Below are 10,022 nucleotides of genomic sequence, written 5' to 3'. Positions count from 1 at the left end.
ATGACGTCACTATACAACATATACAACACCGCTTTAATGACCCCACTTTACAACATATACAACACCGCTTTAATGACCCCACTTTACAACATATACAACACCGCTTTAATGACGTCACTATACAACATATACAACACCGCTTTAATGACGTCACTATACAACATATACAACACCGCTTTAATGACGTCACTATACAACATATACAACACCGCTTTAATGACCTCACTTTACAACATATACAACACCGCTTTAATGACGTCACTATACAACATATACAAAACCGCTTTAATTACCTCACTTTACAACATATACAACACCGCTTTACTGACCCCACAATACAACATATACAACACCGCTTTAATGACGTCACTATACAACATATACAACACCACTTTAATGACCCCACTATACAACATATACAACACCGCTTTAATGACCCCACTATACAACATATACAACACCGCTTTAATTACCTCACTTTACAACATATACAACACCACTTTAATGACCCCACTATGCAACATATACAACACCGCTTTAATTACCTCACTTTACAACATATACAACACCGCTTTAATGACCCCACTTTACAACATATACAACACCGCTTTAATTACCTCACTTTACAACATATACAACACCACTTTAATGACCCCACTATGCAACATATACAACTCGCTCATATCATGATTTAATCAAGTACGTTTTATCAATGTCAATCAAGTATGTTTCCAAAACATATATGAAGCATCAAACAGATGGGTTTTTTTTCGCCAGATGTCGAAACGCTTGTGTCAACAAACAGTCTGAATGGATGTATTGTTTGTCATGCCTATTGTGTGATATTTTGAACACCACATCCCCAAAAATACACGATGTTTGACCAGCCAATACCTATGCAACATAAAAAGCGCATCATCAAAATGTTATAAGAGATTATGTTTTATCTAGTATTTAATAAATTATTAACCATATCTTATATTATAAAGTGAATCTTTTCTAAGCGAATACCGACATTTTTTATTTGCTTTATTTTGAAAAAGAGCGTCAATAATTAACTCATGTTTTTATTTTGAAAACTATTTAATTAGCGAAAATAACGGAAAATAAAAAAATAAAATAAACATTAAAATAAATAAATAAACAAAAATAAAAAACAAACTTGTCTACGCGATTTCCAAGTACAGTGAAATGAATATCTTTTTCATTATTTCTACGATTTTCTTATCAGCTGAAATCGATAGGTTAAGTTGATTTAACGGTCAGTCTAGGAATAAAGGGCCCATACTATAGTGTCACTGTACTGAAATGCCGCTGTCAGTTATCTATATTATGTAATTTTACCTGATTCTCCTTCCTGTGCTTGTAGTTATCCATGTGAAAATTCGTCTCCTCCATGGCTCGAATGTCCACTTTATATGTTACGTTAATTGCGTCTGTATCAACCATAACATCTTGATACGCTTTTGCTTGGAAGCGTGGATCTAAAATTAGAAGAAAACAAAATATTTTTGAAACTGTCCCACAATTTATCCGTGCAAGAGATAGATCAGAAATAATATCTTGAATAGCAGGGAGGTGAGATTATCCGACAAACTGTCCTCTTATTCCCTGTTTTTCTATACAAACTTCCAATGGCTACTTTTTCTTAAACTTCGTATCACATGCAATATAAACTAGATAAAATGTATATCCTTAATTATGTTTCTCTATTTTAAATGCTTGTAAAGAGAAGAAACAAAAAGTTAAAATGAATTTCTGTTTGGCACAATGAAACGATATTTCGAAGGAGCAGGAGTTGTTAATTAAAGCAAGATTATTATAGGCATGAGCATTTCAATGGACAATTGGAACAGAGAAAGTGGCTGGAATGTGTAGCTTGTGTATGCCAGGTAAATAAATTATATTTTATACGACATATTGTAAATGATAATTTATTTTTGCCATAAATTACCTTACCTTGTAGTGGTAGTCCCAGGGAGGACTCCTTATCTTGTAGTGGTAGTCCCAGGGAGGGCCCCTTACCTTGTAGCAATCGGAACTCCTCGGCTGTGCTGCACAGTGGTGTTGCGCAATCGGAACCCCTCGTCATTTTCTCCGAAACTAGAGGCGAGGTGTTCCGATTGTGGTGTTGCGTAGTTACATCCGAGGAGTTCCGAGTGTACCTTGTAGTGGTAGTCCCAGGGACGGCCCCTTACATTGTAGTGGTAGTTCCAGGGAGGGCCCCTTACCTTGTAGTGGTAGTCCCAGGGAGGGCTCCTTACCTTGTAGTGGTAGTCTCAGGGAGGACCCCTTACCTTGTAGTGGTATTCCCAGGGACGGCCCCTTACCTTGTAGTGGTAGTCCCAGGGAGGGCCACTTACCTTGTAGTGGTAGTCCCAGGGAGGACTCCTTACCTTGTAGTGGTAGTCCCAGGGAGGGCTCCTTACCTTGTAGTGGTAGTCCCAGGGAGGGCCCCTTACCTTGTAGTGGTAGTCCCAGGGACGGCCCCTTACCTTGAAGTGGTAGTCCCAGGGAGGGCCACTTACCTTGTAGTGGTATTCCCAGGGACGGCCCCTTACCTTGTAGTGGTAGTTCCAGGGAGGGCCCCTTACCTTGTAGTGGTATTCCCAGGGAGGACCTCTTACCTTGTAGTGGTAGTCCCAGGGAGGACCTCTTACCTTGTAGTGGTAGTCCCAGGGAGGGCACCTTACCTTGTAGTGGTAGTCCCAGGGAGGGCCCCTTACCTTGTAGTGGTAGTCCCAGGGAGGGCCCCTTACCTTGTAGTGGTAGTCCCAGGGAGGGCCCCTTACCTTGTAGTGGTAGTCCCAGGGAGGACCCCTTATCTTGTAGTGGTAGTCCCAGGGAGGGCCCCTTACCTTGTAGTGGTAGTCCCAGGAAGGGCCCCTTACCTTGTAGTGGTAGTCCCAGGGAGGGCCCCTTACCTTGTAGTGGTAGTCCCAGGGAGGACTCCTTACCTTGTAGTGGTAGTCCCAGGGAGGGCTCCTTACTTTGTAGTGGTAGCCCCAGGGAGGGCCCCTTACCTTGTCGTGGTAGTCCCAGGGAGGGCCTCTTACCTTGTAATGGTAGCCCCAAGGAGGACCCCTTACCTTGTAGTGGTAATCCAAGGGAGGACCCCTAAACCTTGTAGTGGTATTCCCAGGGAGGACCTCTTACCTTGTAGTGGTAGTCCCAAGGAGGACCCCTTACCTTGTTTGGTAGTCCCAGGGAGGGCCCCTTACCTTGTAATGGTAGCCCCAAGGAGGATCCCTTACCTTGTAGTGGTATTCCCAGGGACGGCCCCTTACCTTGTAATGTAGTCCCAGGGAGGGCACCTTACCTTGTAGTGGTAGTCCCAGGGAGGGCCCCTTACCTTGTAGTGGTATTCCCAGGGACGGCCCCTTACCTTGTAGTGGTATTCCCAGGGACGGCCCCTTCCTTGTAGTGGTATTCCCAGGGACGGCCCATTACATTGTAGTGGTAGTTCCAGGGAGGGCCCCTTACCTTGTAGTGGTAGTTCCAGGGAGGGCCCCCTTACCTTGTAGTGGTAGTTCCAGGGAGGACCCCTTACCTTGTAGTGGTAGTTCCAGGGAGGGCCCCCTTACCTTGTAGTGGTAGTCCCAGGGAGGGCCCCTTACCTTGTAGTGGTAGTTCCAGGGAGGACCCCTTACCTTGTAGTGGTAGTCCCAGGGAGGGCCCCTTACCTTGTAGTGGTAGTTCCAGGGAGGGCCCCCTTACCTTGTAGTGGTAGTTCCAGGGAGGGCCCCTTACCTTGTAGTGGTAGTTCCAGGGAGGGCCCCCTTACCTTGTAGTGGTAGTTCCAGGGAGGACCCCTTACCTTGTAGTGGTAGTTCCAGGGAGGGCCCCCTTACCTTGTAGTGGTAGTCCCAGGGAGGGCCCCTTACCTTGTAGTGGTAGTTCCAGGGAGGACCCCTTACCTTGTAGTGGTAGTCCCAGGGAGGGCCCCCTTACCTTGTAGTGGTAGTTCCAGGGAGGGCCCCCTTACCTTGTAGTGGTAGTTCCAGGGAGGACCCCTTACCTTGTAGTGGTAGTTCCAGGGAGGGCCCCCTTACCTTGTAGTGGTAGTCCCAGGGAGGGCCCCTTACCTTGTAGTGGTAGTTCCAGGGAGGACCCCTTACCTTGTAGTGGTAGTCCCAGGGAGGACCCCTTACCTTGTAGTGGTAGTTCCAGGGAGGGCCCCCTTACATTGTAGTGGTAGTTCCAGGGAGGGCCCCTTACCTTGTAGTGGTAGTTCCAGGGAGGGCCCCCTTACCTTGTAGTGGTAGTCCCAGGGAGGGCCCCTTACCTTGTAGTGGTAGTTCCAGGGAGGACCCCTTACCTTGTAGTGGTAGTCCCAGGGAGGGCCCCCTTACCTTGTAGTGGTAGTCCCAGGGAGGGCCCCTTACCTTGTAGTGGTAGTTCCAGGGAGGACCCCTTACCTTGTAGTGGTAGTTCCAGGGAGGACCCCTTACCTTGTAGTGGTAGTCCATGGGACGGCCCCTTACCTTGTAGTGGTAGTCCTAGGGACGGCCCCTTACCTTGTAGTGGTAGTCCCAGGGAGGACCCCTTACCTTGTAGTGGTATTCCCAGGGACGGCCCCTTACCTTGTAGTGGTAGTCCTAGGGACGGCCCCTTACCTTGTAGTGGTAGTCCCAGGGAGGGCCCCTTACCTTGCAGTGGCGGTCTACTGTTTCATCCTCCTGTGATTTCGGGAGCGCTCTGCACTCAACTCCATTTGTGTTTGTCTTTTTCCCTGTCGTATGCTCTGTGGTAGGCTCAGATTTTGCAGTACGTCGGATTCGGTGTCCGTCCGCTCTCAAAACGTGTTGGTACGTATACCTTGACGGTCTAAGCCTCATAGTGTAATATTATGGTTCATGGAAAAGGGCATTTCGGCTTGATGTCATATAGCACATGTGCCTGTTTTATAAAATACCGATGCATATAGTTAGCTTTTGTAGGTGTGCGGTTGAGCTTCGTTTCTGTACCAAACTAAGTTAAGCAACGTCGAGCGAAGTCAGCTCTTGGAGAGGTTACCTATATATATAGCCATTGTCCTTCCCGGTGTACGTTACAACAGGTGCCCTTCTTGGGTATATATAAGGGTCTATCTACCAGCTCCTCATCCTCTTCCTTTGCTATATTTCCCCCAAATTTGGTAATTTTGTCCTATCACTGTACTGTCGCCTTTAGACAGTCAATAGGACTCCTAGTAAGCCTTTTATCCGTTCTATGGATTCTTCCTTTATATTTCTCGTTGGTTCATGTTATCCTGTAAATGATTAGATTTATTTTCTGTCTCTCTCTCGTCTATGTTACTCCCCGTTTTACTACTACCATTTTGTCTTGTACCTCCGTCCGCCCCGTTCCATCTGTCTTTTTATTTTCTTTCTCCTACAATTTCCTAATTATGCTTTCGGTCAAATTGTTGTTATTGGTCCTATTCTGTGTTCTCGCTCTGCTGGATCTTAGCACTTAACATTATTATTTTGATTTCTGCTCTGTCGACTTTTTGCGTCATCTCCTTTTTCATTTTCTGTGTTCGGCTTTCCACTCTCTGGCTACACATCTTTCTTCTAATTGTTCATCATATTGATTAATCTAAGTGCTATCTCTTCACGTATGTGGTTGTACAAAGGAAGGTCTTAATTTCATTTTGCATGTGAAGACCAGTAATTTCACAGCGAACATTCCCGGGTAGTCCTTGCAGCATTCGAACTCCATCTACCTCAGTGCTGTCCCGGTTAAAGTCTTTAGCACATCAATTACACTTTATAGTGGAGGCGGTAGTGTTACCCTTCAGGGGCATGGTACATTACAATGTCACATAGATCATTGCACTCGTTTAAGTTGGTGATTCGTGATCCGAAATGACTTCGCAAAGGCACTAAATCTCACTGAGATTGCAGGCATCTGCGTCTGGATAGTATTGCTAATACACCTTGTTGATAAAGTAGGAGCAGGACTAATATATTTTTTCTATAATACTAACTAGAAGCAGACGCCTGTGTTAAAGCCATGCACTCTTTTTCGAGAAAGAACGAGTATTTGGATTACAACTGTACCAGTATCTTGCATGCCCTTTTTCTTAAATTTACGGATATGTTCAAATATGGTTTTGTTAAACCTTGGCCATTCACACTACTACAAGTGAAGGTTGCTAACCCTCTATTGAAAATCTACGTGATATGCTTTATTTTGCTACATGACAACAACGTGCTCTTCTTGGTTTTATGGGGGAAATATTCCATGTTTGGCCATTTTCATGGCGCATTCCTGGTATCATTCCGACATGCGGGATTTACCTTTCACATTGGTTTTCAGCCCACCTCAGAACTGTCAACCAGCTTTATCAGTTTGTTCCGATAATCCAACAAAGCCATACATTCCTCTATCTTGACCCTAAGGTACGAGGGAGGTAGTCTTATCTATCATAGAGAACGGTTATAAGATTCCGTTTTGGGAAATCCCGCCAAGTGCGGCTTTGTCGAACAACCGTAACACAGCAAGATATAGCAATGAACTTGTAGAGACAACTATCAAAAAGTTGCTTATAGGAAAGTTTGAACGAACTGGGCAACCTTTCATCTCGGCAAGATTCAAGTTCAATCTCAGCTTTAGATCTTACTCCAACACGTTAGGTTTTACACGGCGAGAAACTTTTGACAGGCGCCTTGTAACCATATCCGATAGAAAAAGGGCCGACCAGCGACCTCTTATGTTATAAGAGTATTTAGATCTATGGGCCACTTGGTAAACGAAGTCATATTTGGATTTTAACAAATTTGACCCACGTGACCCTGAACGATAGGTCAATATTATTTATCTGAACAAGCTTTGTAGTCTTTCATCCACGATGCTACTGGCCGAATATCGAATCCCTGGCCTCCCGGATGATGCTAAGAAGTTGTTCAATGATTTTAGCATGTCTGACCATGATTATAGGTCATGGTCCTACATCAGAACAAATATGTAATAGTAAAATATTAATCTACAACATCATGAGCCAAGGTCTCGCTTAAATAGTAAAACTCCTTTGTGAACTTGAAAAGTAGGTTAAGGTCATTCATTAGAACATTTTTTTGGAGCATGTTATCCGTGTAACAGGCTCAATATCACGACTCTTGATTAATGAGAAGTTGTTTAAATATCTTAATAAAGATCCTTGTGACCAATAACGCAGGTCAAGGTCATTCCTATATCCCTATGTTATATCCATAACAAAGGGACCTTGACTTTTCCCAAATTGCTCTAAAAATCAATTGGACAAATAAACTCATGAAGTGCAATTTCTACAAAACTTTTATCTACTATACCAATGACATGGCTTTCATGCACAGATCAGTTCCGTTGTTCATTATTTCAATTTAAAACAAAACAAGAGGCCCTGGGCCGATATGTTTCAACCAACATTAAACACGTAACCCCTGTGACTTTGAAAGGTCAAGGTCATTCATTTGAACAAACTTCATAGCCATTCATCCTAGCAGGCAATATCATGACCCTTGGCCTCTTGGTAATTGAGAAGTTGAAAAAATAAATTGTTTATGGACGGACAACAGACAAGGACCTTGTCTCAGGTGATCTAATAACAAAATCAAATTTTGGTTGTTTTATTCTTTATTTTTGATCAATTAAAATGACTGGTGATCAGATGATTAAGTATGAGCGTCTTGTGATCTATAGTTTCCTATAGCAGTTCACTAGTAACTGCATCATTCTTTAGAATTACGAGGAGTCTTCATTGGTTAACATTACATCAATCAATTTTTACTTTAAATATTTTCTAAATATTCTAGTATTAATCATTGCAATAAACTTCACATTACTTTTTCCTGGTAATGTTTTGGTAGACCCCAGATATTTGTAACTGAATATCAGTTTGAAAACCCAGACATAATTTTCTAATTTATAACAAACACCAAAGATACATATCTAATTAAACTAGTCTGAATGATAAACAAACAAACTACAATGAATTTCACTCTTGAATAATCTATTATAATCTACACACACATTCACACCACTTATTATACACAATGATTATTATTTGTCTCTGTGTTAAGTTATGCTCTGCATTACAAAACACCACTCGCTGTACATGAGAAGCAGACTTGGGTCTATAAGGACAAGAGGAACACCTCATAGCAGGTCAATCTCTGTTAATTTGATAATATTCCTTGTTCCTTCCCAATATGATGTGTTCTTCTGGATTAACACTGTCTTCATCACATAAATGCCTGGTCAAATTGTTCATCGTAATTGTTTTGATTTCCATGTCACTCAAATTTTCCCAGTATATCGCTATCCCGGAATAAAAAGTAATCCTGAAACAGCAGATCAACAAAACCTTGCAATAAATCACAGAAACGACACATTTTTGTCAATCTGAATGGATCTGACTTGTCAAAAGAAATGCTGCAGCTAGTTTCCAGTATGAATTTTAATTATTGTTAAATACAAAATTTAATGGACAAAGATTGATCAAAAGAATGACATTCACTGTCAGTGTTATGGCTGTCATACAAGCAAGATTTCATTTTTGTGAGACATATTTCTGAGAAATCAACATAACTGTTGGAAACTGTTTATACCTGTTCATTAAATAATTCAATTTGTGTGCCCTACCTTGTCCTCCAACACAACCTTAGTGCCACCATATTCAGGCAGTAAAACTCGGTCTCCTGTCTTCACACTTGTTGGAACAATACTTCCTGACTGTAAAATAAAAAGGAGCATTTTATCTACCTGTACTAGCCTACTCTATCAATACACCAGTCATATGATTATAGATAAATCTGTTCCCAAGGTCCTACCCCAGCAAATGTGGTCTATAAAACATCAGGGCTTTTTCACTAAACTGGTTTGGGATGGGAGATCTTCGCCCAATAAAGGTTTGAAAATTGATAAATTGAGAAGGACATTTTCAGGCTTCAAATTTTGGGAATATGGCTTTAAAAAAAATCAAAAAAATCAGTTGTAATAAAGCGAATTGTTGGCCCCAAAAAGCCCTCACAGCCTGAACCTTCATTTACCTTGTCCCTATTTCCTGGTCCTACTGCCACCACTGTCGCCTCCAACACTTTCCCTGCTGATTTGTCAGGGATCATGATTCCCCCTTTGGTTTTCAACTCGGCAGCAAATCTCTCAACCAGGACCCGATCGAACATGGGCAAAAACTTCTTAAATGCGGCTGCCTGTGAAAAAAAAGATGATGAACTGCAATTGCACTAGTAATACTTAAACAAGGTATTATTTTCTATAGTTTTATAACCTTTTAACAAGTTTGGTCTGCTGTATCTTCTAAAATCAACAAGATTGTGATTTGAACTGTGGGAGTCATAATAATTCATAATAACATGTACAGGAAAGCGTTGACTGAATGATGGCACAGTAAATTATAGCCCGAGTTTCCTCTGGCCCCGACACCATGTCTGGTGTAGGGCCCCTTCAACACCAGACATGGTGCCAGGGCCAGAGGAAACTCAGGCTTATGGTTCTGAAGAAGATGATTTGTAGACCTGTGTGTTACATACGTGTATTAAAATCATCTCCACTGTGACAAAGCTTTGATATCATGATGTTGATTTTTTATTATCCTTTATTGACAACTGAAACAAGAAATTAGTTGGTTGTGTGCGTAATAACATTACATGTATATAATATGTTAAACGAAATAACGATTGCTCCCCAATCTGTGTATCCCACGTGTGTGACATTGGACCGGTAGCCGTGCGATAGCATTGCCAGTGACAAGATCAGTGCAATCGTAGCATATATCACGAAAAATAATAATAATAGAGTTTATTCAAACTGTCTGACATTATTTAATAAAATAAATCTTACCATGTTAAATGTGTTCTTTAGTCTTGCGACGACCTCAGCTGCACTAGTGTAGAACCCTCTGGAAATATTTAGCACATGGCATAAACAGCTAAAAGCGCATGCGTACAACGAACTTTGTAGCAGGAAATGAATATGGCCCTGCTGTGTATATTTTTTAATAAATGTTAAAAGTTTAGGACGATAGCTTTGTAGTAACC

The 10,022-nt window shown here is 42.1% G+C and overlaps 1 protein-coding gene across 1 annotated transcript; it reads right to left on the bottom strand.

Moving 5' to 3' along the window:
* Positions 1-7,581: 7,581 nt before the first annotated feature.
* LOC117344381 (10 kDa heat shock protein, mitochondrial-like) lies at positions 7,582-9,955 on the bottom strand. The gene is made up of 4 exons (XM_033907127.1): positions 9,826-9,955; positions 9,015-9,176; positions 8,608-8,697; positions 7,582-8,306 (listed from the first exon to the last, which is right to left on the bottom strand). Exons 1-4 carry the CDS (start codon positions 9,826-9,828, stop codon positions 8,259-8,261), a joined length of 303 nt encoding a protein of 100 aa, XP_033763018.1. The 5' UTR covers positions 9,829-9,955; the 3' UTR covers positions 7,582-8,258.
* Between the last annotated feature and the right edge of the window lie 67 nt (positions 9,956-10,022).

Source organism: Pecten maximus, chromosome 15 (assembly GCF_902652985.1).
Source record: "Pecten maximus chromosome 15, xPecMax1.1, whole genome shotgun sequence".
NCBI classification, from domain to species: Eukaryota; Metazoa; Mollusca; class Bivalvia; order Pectinida; family Pectinidae; genus Pecten; species Pecten maximus.
Note: the sequence above shows the minus strand (reverse complement) of the source record. Positions and strands in the feature narration are given on the sequence as shown.